Below are 13,513 nucleotides of genomic sequence, written 5' to 3' on the forward strand. Positions count from 1 at the left end.
GGAGGATGGAGCCAGGCTCTTCTGGGTGACAACCAGTGACAGGACAAGGGGCAATGGGTGCAAACTGGAACACAGGAGGTTCCACTTAAATGTGAGCAGAAACTTGTTCCTGGTGAGGGTGTCAGAGCCTGGCCCAGGCTGCCCAGGGAGGTTGTGGAGTCTCCTTCTGTGCAGACATTCAAACCCGCCTGGACACCTTCCTGTGGAACCTCATCTGGGTGTTCCTGCTCCATGGGGGGATTGCACTGGATGAGCTTTCCAGGTCCCTTCCCATCCCTGACATCCTGGGATTCTGTGTGATTCTGTGATTCCTCTAGGCTCCTGTCTCCAAACTCTGCAACTGTCTACATGGTCTTTCCTTTTCTCTTCTTGCAGTAGGTGGGGAATGAATTATACTCAGTCATTTATCTAGTATTCTCAAACTCTTGCCTTAATTGCTAATTACTTATTTTAGCTTCTGCTCTCATTAGTTCATGACTTGGAGAAGTTGTATGACATATGGCTAAAAAGTCAAAAACCAGAAAAAGGAGATGATACAGCTGCACAGGCAAACAAAGAAAATGGGAAGCAAATTCATATGCCGACTGACTATGCTGAAGTGACAGTAAGTAATCAGAGGTATAAATTCACACATGCTGGGCTTGGGGTGTTTGTTTCCCACTCCAGCCCCCCAGTCGGTAACATACGTCACACCGTCCTTATTTTCTTGGTGCTTCCTCAGCTCATTTCTAGCTACACTAAATGGAAACTTTACCTGATGCCGTAAGGCGGTTCTTCTGAATCCCCTAAAGCCAATGGAGGTCATAAACTTAAGGTGATTGTTTAACTAGAATTGTTTAGCTAAAGAACAGTTGACAGGGCAGCGTGAAGAAAACACTCAAAGTGTATTAGGAGCAATTCTGTGCTTACGGTATTGAATTCTTAATATTTTGTTTTTAAATTCCCTGTGAAACAGGTGGATTTTCACTGCTGGATGTGTGGGAAGAACTGTAACAGTGAGAAGCAATGGCAGGGTCACATTTCTTCTGAAAAGCATAAAGAGAAGGTTTTCCACACTGAGGACGATCAAAACTGCTGGCAGTATCGCTTTCCAACCGGATATTTTAGCATTTGTGATAGGTATGTGTTTTTTAAGATGTCAACAATGCTTAAAAATGACAGTTCATAGCAGAAATAATTAAGGTGATAACTAGTTTTGACAGGCAAAGTTTCTAATGTTTCTTGCTCTGCATACATCTTTCAAAAAGAAATTAATAATGGCAATATTTTAACATGTACTGTTAGAACTCAGGGAGTGACAAGGTGAATCTTGGCATCAAATTAATTACCTGCGTGATGTTAATAAAGGGTTGCAAGTTTATTGAAAGATTGTTGGTATTATTACAAGTTTACTGAGGCATCTGCATATTAATTACCTGTGGAATGCAAGAAAAATACCCAGCTGGACATTGATATGGGAGCTTTAAGACAAGTAGAAATGCTGTTAGCATCAAAACTACTTTGCTAAAATTGCATATTTCTTACTGGAAATCGTCTGAGCATGTGGAAGAGCACGTCCAAGATCTGTTGCTTTTTCCCAGCACTGCTGGGAAAATTTAGATAACAAAGGGTAATTAATGAGTCAAATGTTTTAACAATAGTACTTATTTAGCTGAGTTAAATGATAAGAATTTACCTGATAATTTGACGTGATGAAATTAAAGGTTTGAAGCATTGAATTACTCAGTAAAGTAGCAGTCTGAAGAACACAAAAAAAAGAGGCATCTCTTGCCCTCTACAAATATTTGATAGCTGGGAAAGAAAAATACAATCAAATGCTACACAGAGTTAGTATTGTCTTACTTAAAAACTAAATACTCCTCCACTTAATTTTTGGTGCGTAATATTGTAGTGTATTTGAAAAACACAACCAGATAAAAATACCTCGATGCAATAGTGCCGATGATAATTCTATGGAAACGCTGTTTGAAATCTGTCTTCACAGATATATGGCTGGTACTTGCACTGAAGGCAACAACTGTAAATTTGCCCATGGAAATGCTGAACTCCGTGAGTGGGAAGAACGAAGACAAGTTTTAAGAATGAAGCTCAGCAAAGCAAGGAAAGATCACTTGATTGCTCCCAGCGATAATGACTTTGGAAAATATAGTTTTTTGTTTAAAGATTTAAACTAATACCGAGATGACACATACATGCTATCAGCTGGAAGCATAAACCAGAAAATTTGACAATAATCAAAAGCATGTGACAGAAAAGCTGCAGGTTTTCTGCTTTTATTGGCATATATTGTTCCTCCTGAACAGCAAAATATAGTAGATTTAGGGGGATTGGGCAGACCTGTCTATGCTCTCGTGAAACAGAGTGGTGGTTAAAAAAATCTGAAGTATTATGTGCTTACTCACCTTCTGTTGGACAGACAGTTAGGAAATAGAAGGGGAGGAAGAGAGGTTACAATATCTAGGAAGCCCCCTAGTATCAGTCCTTCAGTTGAAAAACTTCACGGTATCAAGGTATTACAAAACAGAGTGTTCTGGGCTAAGGAGACAATGACGGATGCAAATTCTTCAGATCTTTTAATGGAGAGGATTTGTTTAAAACAAAGTTTGCTACTTATCTATATGTAGGTTGCTAAAAAGGATTTTCTTATTAAAGATTTTAAACAAAATAACCATTTAACTGCAATATATGTTGAATGGGTATTTTTTTTCTCTATTTGTATGTTTCAATATAATTTACTGGAAAAGGATCTTGGGAAGAAAAAAAGTATTAATTTTTGAAAACGAAGTAGTTAAAATTCTGTTTCTTGGTCTTTGCTGTTTAAATGATGATTTTGAAAGATTACACTTGTATGTCAGTATCGTGTATTACTGTATGGACTATTGTTGCCTGTAATAAAGAGACCTTTACACAAAGCTGTTTTCTGCATGTATCCTCTCAGGATTGAGATTTTGTAAAAAAAACCAACCCGGTGATTTGCTTATTAGCAAAAGCCTGAGCACCCCTAGTTTAAAATGGAATAAGTTGGTATTTGTGTCTCCAGCAGCTTGTTTGCAGTTTTCTGTATTGTCTTTAGCTCATCACATCACCAAAATAACAAAACCAGCCAACTAACCTGTGAGGTAGGCGAGCGTTTTGGAGCTGCTGGGACGTGTTTTCAGCCTTTTGGTTTAGGGCATGAACCGACCCTCAGGGTGGGACTTCGATTCCCCTCCACGGGCTGAGGTGACTTGTGACTGAGGAGCTTTGGGCTTTGCAGTTCCTGGAGCTTCTCCTGCATTCCGGCTTCTCTGCAGATCAGGTTTTCCGATTGCTTTGTGTGTTGTTTTTTTGCCTTTTTTTACAAAGCTTCTTTCAATCATTTGAACTAGCTAAAGCTGGGATTCTTTTCCCTCGTGCCTCCCTTCTCCCTGGACAATATTCTTCTGTTACTGGCTGACCTGATATTATTAGAAGAGCTTTAAGAATTACTTCAGTAGTTTGAATGTAGTCACTGGCCATATATTGTGTGTATGAAAGGTGTTGAACCAAAGTTCAGTGATACGCATACATTTACCAGCCTGGCCGCTGTGCCCCTTTCACAGCACAAAATAAAAGCACAAGGAGCATTAAAACATCACCCTCTGCTTCAGCCAGGGAAGCTGCGGTGGCTGTTCCTCCTGTGCCGGGCTGAGGTTCATTGGGATGGGGTGTGCAGATCAATCAGCTTGGTGCTTGGAACAGCACCTGCTGCAGCGCTCACTGTGTACCTTGTTTGTAATAATCTGCTTGAAATAGAGTACGATGGACACTGTTATTTCTGTGACAAAACCTGGTTGTATCGTGTGCCTTTCTGAATTGTTTTCTAAATTTTATGCTTTCATTGTTAATGTAAGTGCTCTGTAAATTACTGGAAGTAATTCTCGACGAAACTAAACATGAAATCCTTGTTCTGTATGGACGGTGTGAAGTGTTTAATGATTCCGGGGGGGTCGATGCTGCCAGAAACGGCGTTACCGGGGGATTGTACCCGCTGGTCCCGGCCAGGGGAGTTTGACAACGCCCTGACGAGCAGCCGAGGCGAGCTCGGGAATTCCTGACGGGTTTCTCCCCGGGCCGAGGGCGGCTCCACGGGAAGCCCCGCTCCCCCCGCGCCTGCCTTCCCTTTGCCTTCCCCGGGCTCCCACTGCCCCAGCCCGGCCGGGCCCGGCCCCTGTGCGCCTGCTCGGGGCGGCGCGACGTGTCGGCGGCGGGTTGGCGGGCGGAAGGGGCCGCCCCGGCGCGGCTGACAGGCGGGCGGTGGAGACGTGTGCGAGCGGGAGCGGCCGGGCGGCCCCGCACCCCGCCCGGGCCGGGGGTGATGTCGTTATGCGGTGGCTCCGGCCCCTCGGCTGCCCCTCGGCTGCGGCCCCGCGCAGCGCAGATGGCGCGGCGGCCCGAGCTGCTGTGCGGCGCTGCCATCGTGCTGGGCTGCGCCTTCCTCGTCGCCCTCAAAGTCACCTGCAGGTAATGGCGGGGGGCGGCTCGGGGGAGCGGGCGGGGGCCGGGCGGGCCTGGGGAGCGCGGGACCCGGCCGAGGGACGCGGCCGCCCGGTGCCTTTCCTGGAGGCCGTGGAGCCCGGCGGGCTGGGGCAGAGCCGCCCGCGGGGTCCCGCCCCGGGCCTGCGGGTGCCGAGGCGGCTTGGGCCGGGGCGGCCGGGCCGGGGGTTCCCGCTCCCGCCGCCCGTCTCCTCGCGTTGCGCTCGGGCCCTGTCAGGAGCGGCCGTCCCTGGGGCGGGGACAGACAGACAGACCGACTTTCCTCCCCAGCCCACCACACGCGATCCCCGTGGCAACAGAGGCCGCCTCGTGTGGTGGAACAGCGTCCCAGCCCGCGGGGCGGCGGGACCCGGGGGCAGGGGCTGGCGGGGCAGGGGCGGCGGCCCCGGTCCCCGCAGTAGTGTCTGGGTGGCAGAGAAGCGGCGGTGTTTTTAGGACACGTATGTCCGTCTTCCCTGGAGGGTGTCGGGGTGTGGCGGTGGGTATGGGGCGCACACACACCCGAGAGGCAGGCGCTTTGTTGGGAAAGCTGTTTTACGTATCTCCGGAGGATAACTCGCACCTCACGCTGTCACAGAAGGGCTGAGGGGCCCAGGGCTGAACCCCTTTCCTCAGCGTGCCCAGCCGGCTGTCTTGGCATGAGAGGACAAAGGGGACACAACAGGTCTCTTCTGGCTCATGTGTGTTAATGCTGACACCCCGGTTACCTGCACCTGCTTCAGACAGAAAGGTGCTTTGCTTTTTTAAAATCTTTTATTTTATTTTCCCAATGTGGTGGTGCTGCTCTTGGGAGCTGAAGCTTTGTTGGTTGCAAAAGTCTCTTTGGTTCCCAATTGCTGGGAGCCCGGCCGCTGCGGCTCCTGGGGGCACATAAACGTTTCTGGAGCCCCGACTGGGATCTGAGTGTTCTGCACGGGTTTTAGGTTAAGGTGACTGTTACGTGCTTCAGGGTGTGCTGTGTTAATTTAAGAACATCTGCTGCAATTGAGGTTTCATTTTGGGAGTGGCAAAAGTCTACAAGGATTTGATTACTTCCTTGCTCTGCAGGATCTGACAATTTTTTATTCCAAGAAACACTCAGCACGCAGGTGATGCTTCTGGAAAGCACTAAGGCCTTATTTTCTCACCTGTGCGCAGAGGATATATTGTTTGAATTGGGGTGAATTTTGGGTCTATCAGTGAGTTGCTGTGCAGCAGCAGTGCCCCTGTTCCAGCAGCCTCTGCCTCACAGTGACCAGATCATTACATGGAAGCGTAAAGCTCTTGCTGTATTACCGAATGTATGGTGGAGGATTTCTGAACTTAATCATCTCTCTGTTTTCCTGCTCTGTTATCGTGCTCTGCACATTCCTTTCATTTTACTGTTAGCTGTGTTTGAAAGCTCAGTTGCTGGGAATGTGCTTCTTGCCACCCTGCACTCTATGGGAAGTTTGATTAAAGGGCTTTGGCTTTTCAGATTGTAGTTAAATGGACAACCTGGTGTCAGAAAAGTATTTCCCTGTTCTGTTGCTGTCAGAAATATAGAAAATTCAGGTATAAAATTTCTGTGTGCGATTTGGAGGGCAGTTAACTGCACGTGAACTGTGACTACAGTGCATAGTGTCTCATCACACGTCGGTACGGTTTGCAAGCAAGGCTCAGCAGCAGAGTGCAGCTCCTGCGCTGACCACCTGTGACTCCTGAGGCCAGCAGATAATAAACGGTGGAAAGGGAGAATTCCTTTACAACGAGGCAATCCGTTAGTGGGATCTGAGGTATCGCAGGATTATAATAGTGGCTCAAGGAATAGACAAATGAAGCCTGAGCTGACATGCGTTATTATGGAAAGCCTGTGGTTTAGAACCCGAGGTATTTCTGGCACTATGCAAATGTCTTTTGAGACAACCTCGCTCTGAGGACCTTCTGCTCAGAGGGACTGATGATACACACACTTGCACGTCCTTTCCCGTATTACCACGTTGTTCTCTTGAAATGAGTTTAAATTTTTATAGGCTCTGTGCAGCAGGTAAAAAACACAGTCAGTGTTTTAGTAAACAGCAAATGGTATTATGTTTGTATAATCATTTATTACGCAATCCTCAGTTTAGACTTCTGTAATTTTTAGTGTTTCACACCACTATTCTCTTTGTAAACCTGGAAATTATCTGAAAATATTCTGTTATTCATTTGGTATTGTGGAGGGAGATACTACCGACCCAATAGTTTTAAGCAACTGGTAGTGGTTGATTTATTGTGCCTTATTTTGTAATAATCACTAGAGTTTTTTCATGTTTGAGGGTAGCCATGCGGTTCCTGACTCATTCATGTCATGGGACTTCCATTGATCTGTTTTACCTTCTTGCAATTTGGAGCCAATTTTGTGTCTCGTGTGCAAGGCTTCTGCTGTTACGTTCTGTGTTCATCCCACTCACCGTAACTCTTGACCCAGTTGTCCGCTTTAATTTGGTGGAGGTCGCTGACTGGGAGAAGGGAAGGAACAAAGGTGGAAGTCCATGGAAGGAACTGTGTGAAAGCATAGTTTTGTTAGTGCTATTAACAATGAATGAACTGTGAACATGAGGGACTAGGTAATATTTTTTAAATTCTGGGCTTTGAAGCAAATATTGTCTCTTACATAAGAATGAAGAATTTCCATAGCCTGTAGAAAATATCCTGGGAGTGATTCTTAAATCTTGAGCTTTAAGTGTGTGCTTAGTAACCTGGAAATGAGAGAAGATTTGTGGCTTTTGTGGTCTGTGTTGTGAAGACAAAGGTTCTTCTTGCAAAGCAGAATGACTGTGAAGTTTGGAAATGTGGCCACGTTGTTAGGAGGTTACGTAACGTATGAGTTTGACGGTGTTCAGGGCTCAATAATTTGATCACAATTACTAAAATTGTAACCTGAGAAGGATCACATATCAGGTAAAAATTTGTTTGTACTGTATTATTTTACATTTTACCTTGTGATACAAGGTTCCTAAAACTTCCTGTCACGTAAGGAACCTGGTAAAAGTGAGCATTACAGTGGTGCAGCCCAGTTTTTCATCTGATTTGCTCTAGTATAAATACAGCTAGTGACAATTTTGGAATTAAGAAAATATAAAAAAGACTATATGATAATTCACTTGCATTGAAGACAATTTATACCATAACAGCTTCTGAGCACCTTGGAAATGCTGAGTTCTGCATTGTTTCATTGCTGATTTGATAGGAAATGGTTGCCTGAGTATTTGGTTTATGTTATTGGTATTACTGGTCAAACTAATTTCTCTTACGAAACTTAATCTGTCATAATATCTTTAAGTTGAGACCCTCTGTTTGTTGATATGGTCCATATACTGAAGGCGAAACATGCCCTGAACAGTTTACAGTCCCTGTTCTAATGAGTAAAATAAACTAACACACATGTAGGTATTTTTTCCTAATACAATATGAAAGACTAGAAGTGTAGAATAAAGCAAAGCGTAAGGCAGGGTTATAGTTTCTGTATGTGTAAATGTCACATCACAAAACTTTATGACCAGTGTCTCTTCTCTTATCAGGGTGCTGTCACCTAGAGTACAAGTGTTAAAAGAGGATGAGGCCAGGGAAGAAATCCAAAGAAATCAGTCTTCCTGGTAATGTTATTGTCTATAGCAACCAGCAGTGAGTGTGAGCTAACATACCCGTAAACGTAGTGCATGATATCAGAGCGTGGTAAGGGTGATCTTCAGGCTTGAATGGTATCTCATGACACTAACTCAGATAATGTAGGTTGTAGGTGTTTGCATCAGTTTCTAAAGTTTTGACATTGCACGACCTTTGCTAAGATTGCAAAACGAGGGCTTTGAGCCCACTTTCTGAACTACTGCTGTCCAGTTTGCATAACCACTTTTCATCTCCATCCTGCAGCCGAGCGAAAGATGTAACCATGCCAGCGAAGCTTCCAGTGAATTTCTTCTCCACGACATCTCCAGTCATTGATCTGTTTCGGGGACAATTGGACTATGCAGATCACCTTCGTCAGGACGCAGAAGTTGTGCTGTATTTCTTCTATGCGCCTTGGTGTGGCCAGTCCATTGCAGCAAGAGAAGAAATAGAACATGTGGCCAGCAGGTTGTCAGACCAGGTAACTCCAGAGAATATACGAATCTTAAACATCACCTGATCGGTTTTTAATCTCCAAGCCAACGCTAGTTTCTGTCATCCCATGGGAACCAGTAGGACTTGAATGCTCACGTTAGGATAACTCAGCCAGCCATCTTAATTTCACATACAGAGTGTTAGAATAAATGGAAAAAACCTGTGATTCCTGCTTAGTTGTCTGTTATTTCTGCTCCTGAATGGGAAACTCTGCAAGTTTCTTCTTATAAAATGTTCTCGGATTTATTCACCTCCTTTCAGACTGAAATTTAAGGGAGTTCACTTCCAGTTCCAGGATCCTTGGAGACACTGGTAATCAGATAAGCTAATCAGATAGCAGCTATAACACTGCTTTCCAGCAGTTGCTTACCTGGGAACACTTCACCAGTCCTAAACCTCTGCTCCTTAGCTCCACTCTGCAGAAAAAGTAGTTAATATGGATCATGACTAAGTTAGTAAATTTGAAAGATTTCAATTAGGAAGCTTAAAAACTAGAAAGAAAAGTGACCAAAAGGATCTCTGTTGCAAAATGACCCAAAAAATTTTTCAAAAGTCTTATGTGATAGAGAGGCAGAAATGGAATACTGAGTTGAAAAAGCACTGCGAGTAGCAGATAGAACGGCTTAGGAAAAGCGCAAGTTAGATGAAGAAGGTCAAGTCATGTCCTTTGTTTACTTTGTTAGCTGTGAATTTTCACCCGCTCTGCAGGTGCTGTTTGTGGCTGTAAATTGCTGGTGGAACCAGGGGAAATGCAGGAAGCAGAAGCATTTCTTTTATTTTCCTGTGATACACTTATACCATCGGAGGTAAGATTTCACACCTAGAGTCTGGGGTTTTTATTGTCTTTTTGAGAAACAGAGAGATTGTATAAAATGTTGAATTTTGAAAACGTTATATTTATCGCTATAGTAAATAGTCATAGATGAGGAGATTCTGGGTGAAGTTCATCGCTATGCTATTGAATGTCAAGAAGAGCTGTAAATGTCACTTAAATGACATGCTGCTCAACTCTTTGTCCTCACGGAAATTTTCTTTTGCCCGGGCATCTCCTGGAAGTTCTGCCTCTAATGAGAAGCAAGGAATTGAGATTTCTGTATTAATCGCAGTTGTCCGCTTGCTCTGTGGATGGATTATATCAGCTGGTCCCTATTTGTGACAGCAGCAACGTGTTTATGGATTACTGAATTCAGTGGAATTTAAGTGCATATTTAAATGGCACTATTTACTGAAGACTTTCTTCTAAATTTGAACTTTACGCTCACTTTTTTATGCTCCAAATGTTGAGATGCCATTTTATAACATTTTATATAATCTCACTTCTATTTTTTAGTATTTGTATGTATTATCCTTTTTTTTTCCCTCTTTGTGTGGAGCAGAAGGTAAGGAAACACACTTTCTATTGCTAGGCACCCTAGAGCTGGATGCTGTGTAGTATATCACTTGCATTTTACTTGTATACCCTGATTTTGAACTGCAGCTCTTCCATTGCAGAGGCTGATTTTGGTTTTTGGGAGGGATTTATGTATTGAGGAGGAATAATCCCTGTCATTGTCAGCTGAACTTGGAACAGACACAGATGACACTGGCATAATTCAAACTGTAATAAAAACAACAATCCCACTTGGGTGTACATTGCATTAAACCTATTTACACATTAGATGGACACACTTTGATATTTTCAGTAACCTTAAACAGTTGCAACGAGATGAGATGTGAATTCATATAGATACTTGATAAAACCCCAAAGGGCAATCAGCCCCTCATGCCTGAGATATTAAACCTGAGGCCTCATGTACTGGGCACGTGCCACATTGAAGCAGTGCATATAGACACAGGTTTGTAAAAGCCAGCGTAGAATTTAAAATCATCTACTGGGCACTAGAAGACCGCTTCCAAGCATCTGAATATAGGTGTATCAGTGTGAGTTTGATATTTTTCAGAGTGTCTGTAAGTATAAAATATATTAAAAGATATATCGCATTAAATTATTCTGTGGGAATGGACTAATTCCTCATGATTTTTGTGTTTGATTTCATTTGGACTGTGATGCTTTGTCCAACCTAATGATAAGAAATCAGATACAGGATTTCAAGGAGATGAAGGAGAATAGTCTCTGGAAATCGCATCCACAAGGCCCAGCCTGCCTGCTGTTTTAGCACCGCTTAATGTGGTGTGAACCGTTGGATCAGGTGGATCTGTGGACTGAGTGTTGTCAGTGGCCTGATGGGAAAGTTCCTGCTTTATTGGGTGCTACTTGTAAAAGTCTTCTGTAAAAATACTGCACCTTTTCAGGTTGATACTGTTTGAACTTTGTAAAGATTTTAAAAAATCAAGTGAAAATAGTGGCATTTTTCAGAACTCTTATTTTCAAGTCACTTTGGACAAAGCAGAAAGATACATATATGATCTTACAATCCATACCCGCATTTTACCAGCTGCTTTAATGGGACTGGGAGGAGGTCTCCATCCCTTCATCCCCAGCAACGCGCTGCATCTGCCCGTAGGTGCTGCCTTAGAGTCGCTGCAATTTCAGCTCCTCCATCAGTCACAGAAGCCACTGCTAATTAACAGAGGGAGCAGTTCCCTGGAGGCTGAGTCTGTGTAATTCCCTCCCGGGGGTGGCAGAGATAGGACTCTACTGCTAATTTAAGTCTTAATGTTTTATTATTTTTTTTGGTACTAGTTTTGGACCAATTGAATACAAAGGCCCTATGAGTGCTGTTTATATTGAAAAGTTTGTTCGCCGGGTGATGACACCACTACTCTACATCTCGTCTCGATCAAAATTACTAGATTTCCTCTCAAATTATGAGGTACTTGTCTCTCTTCTCTAGCTTTACCACTGTGGTTCAGAAAGAGTTTGACTTGTTTCACGATTAAATTTGATCTGCTCCAAAGTACCAGTTTTATTTTCAGGATCCTGAAGTCAGCGCCCTGTAAATTTGTTAAAATCATAAAAATATGAAATGACAAATTCATAATGTTGGTTCCCTGTGTAGTGACTCTTACGATTTAGCGATGCTTTTAATTTACAGTGCTTTCGTATGTAGAGACAACAATCAAAGTTGTTACCTCAGCAGAAAGTTATGGAAGAACAAGAAATAAGGGAGAAATCTGTTCACAGAAATCCCGCAGTGTAAGTTGGGAAAGCATTTGAGAAATATATAACCATTACTTTAGTTTTTGAAGGAATATTAAACCTTCCTGCTAAGTAAAAACAAATGTGAAATGAGTTGAAATAACAGCTCCTAACCAATTTGATTACTGTAACTTCATTTCAATCATTGTGTTTTATTAATTTCCAGTCTGTTGTGTTCAGAGGTGCCAGGATTGGTGGCAATACTAGTGGATTAATGTCTTCCAATTAGACAGAGTGCACTTACACAGAACCATTTATAATCCCTTTGTTACTGTTCGTTTCTGTAGTGCACAATGGGTAAATGCCATAATTTTACCAAACCTCAGACTGTTAGAGCAGAACAGAAAACCTGATCAACAAATGGATGCAGGTGGTGTTAGTAGGGGCCAAAACACAGGAGGGGCTTTAAGCAGAGTTCTCTTGGAACTGATGCGTGTTCCAGGGGCCGGTGCTGGGGCAGGATGGAGCCGTTTGGTGGGAGCCGAAGGGGCTGCACTCCGGCCGTCCCCACACGCAGGTGCTGCTCACGCTCCGCTTTATCCCCCAGTTTAGTTTTAGTGTTTTAAGCAGGGACTGGGAGTCAGGAGTGGTGAATTGTGTGTCTGTCTCTGATGCTGTGATCACAAACAAGTGTGGTGTCCTTTTCACTGCTTCAGTTTTGCCATTCTAAACCTCTCATTTTTTTGCCTCCTATAGAGATCTGAAAACAGCTGTGCTTGGTTTTTTGTCTGTGATAGATGAATTATTTCTTGTTAGTCTGCAAAAGGTAACTGATAAGGGTAGTGTCATTAAGCTTAAATTTGCTTTACAGTAGGAGGTGCACTTCCATTGGGAAAGGACTAAGAGAAAAGACAAATTTAGGGGGGGAGAACCAGAAAATACTTTTAAAAATACTGCTTAGCAAATGAACAGATATTTTTAATTCTGTGTTCAAACTTCCCACCTTCCTGTTTTTCAAATTCTGTGGCTCTAAATGCCCAATTTCTGTTTACATTTAGCATTTTTTGGTTCTTTTTCCTGACATGGACTAAGAATAGAATCACAGAATCCCAGGGTGTCAGGGTTGGAAGGGACCTGGAAAGCTCATCCAGTGCAATCCCCCATGGAGCAGGAACACCCAGCTGAGGTTCCACAGGAAGGTGTCCAGGCGGGTTTGAATGTCTGCACAGAAGGAGACTCCACAACCTCCCTGGGCAGCCTGGGCCAGGCTCTGCCACCCTCACCAGGAACAAGTTTCTGCTCACATTTAAGTGGAACCTCCTGTGATCCAGTTTGCACCCATTGCCCCTTGTTTTACCATCGGTTGTCACCGAGAAGAGCCTGGCTCCATCCTCCTGACACTCCCCCTTTCCATATTGATCCCCATGAATGAGTCCCCCCTCAGTCTCCTCTTCTCCAAACAGCTCCAGAGCCCCAGCTCCCTCAGCCTTTCCTCACACGGCAGATGCTCCACTCCCTTCAGCATCTTGGTGGCTGCGCTGGACTCTCTCCAGCAGTTCCCTGTCCTCCTGGAACTGAGGGGCCACAACTGGACACAATATCCCAGGTGTGGTCTCCCCAGGGCAGAGTAGAGGGGCAGGAGAACCTCTCTGACCTACTGACCACCCCCTTCTAACCCACCCCAGGTACCATTGGCCTTCCAGGCCACAAGGGCTCAGTGCTGGCTCATGGTCATAACAGGATCTGGTCTGTCTTGCTGCCCCACAGTTGTTCAAGGCTGAGGTTTCCCAGGTTGTGGCACTAGGTGCTCACTGTCTT

At 44.1% G+C, this 13,513-nt stretch overlaps 3 protein-coding genes across 10 annotated transcripts in view; 2 read left to right on the forward strand and 1 right to left on the reverse strand.

The window, feature by feature from the left end:
- Positions 1–2,912, forward strand: part of ZC3H7A (zinc finger CCCH-type containing 7A) — a 29,670-nt gene extending 26,758 nt beyond the window's left edge. For 5 of the 6 annotated variants that reach the window (XM_065850494.2, XM_065850491.2, XM_065850493.2 and 2 more), the window contains 3 exons: positions 471–604; positions 956–1,119; positions 1,985–2,912. In XM_065850494.2, coding sequence (XP_065706566.2) covers positions 471–604; positions 956–1,119; positions 1,985–2,174 — 488 coding nt within the window. In that variant the 3' untranslated portion in view covers positions 2,175–2,912. Of the gene's footprint in view, positions 1–454; positions 605–955; positions 1,120–1,984 lie in introns of those variants that run through there. The other variant, XM_065850495.2, reaches the window with a different exon arrangement.
- Positions 1–13,513, reverse strand: part of PARN (poly(A)-specific ribonuclease) — a 251,745-nt gene that overhangs the window by 134,046 nt on the left and 104,186 nt on the right. The window lies entirely within an intron of this gene.
- Positions 4,271–13,513, forward strand: part of TXNDC11 (thioredoxin domain containing 11) — a 30,066-nt gene continuing 20,823 nt past the window's right edge. Inside the window, exons 1-5 of one of the 3 annotated variants that reach the window (XM_065851039.2) lie at positions 4,271–4,482; positions 8,037–8,111; positions 8,386–8,602; positions 9,325–9,422; positions 11,300–11,429. In XM_065851039.2, coding sequence (XP_065707111.2) covers positions 4,337–4,482; positions 8,037–8,111; positions 8,386–8,602; positions 9,325–9,422; positions 11,300–11,429 — 666 coding nt within the window. In that variant the 5' untranslated portion in view covers positions 4,271–4,336. Of the gene's footprint in view, positions 4,483–8,036; positions 8,112–8,385; positions 8,603–9,324; positions 9,423–11,299; positions 11,430–13,513 lie in introns of those variants that run through there. The other 2 variants (XM_065851040.2, XM_065851042.2) reach the window with 2 other exon arrangements.

The sequence above is a fragment of the Patagioenas fasciata genome, chromosome 15 (genome assembly GCF_037038585.1).
Source record: "Patagioenas fasciata isolate bPatFas1 chromosome 15, bPatFas1.hap1, whole genome shotgun sequence".
NCBI lineage: Eukaryota > Metazoa > Chordata > Aves > Columbiformes > Columbidae > Patagioenas > Patagioenas fasciata.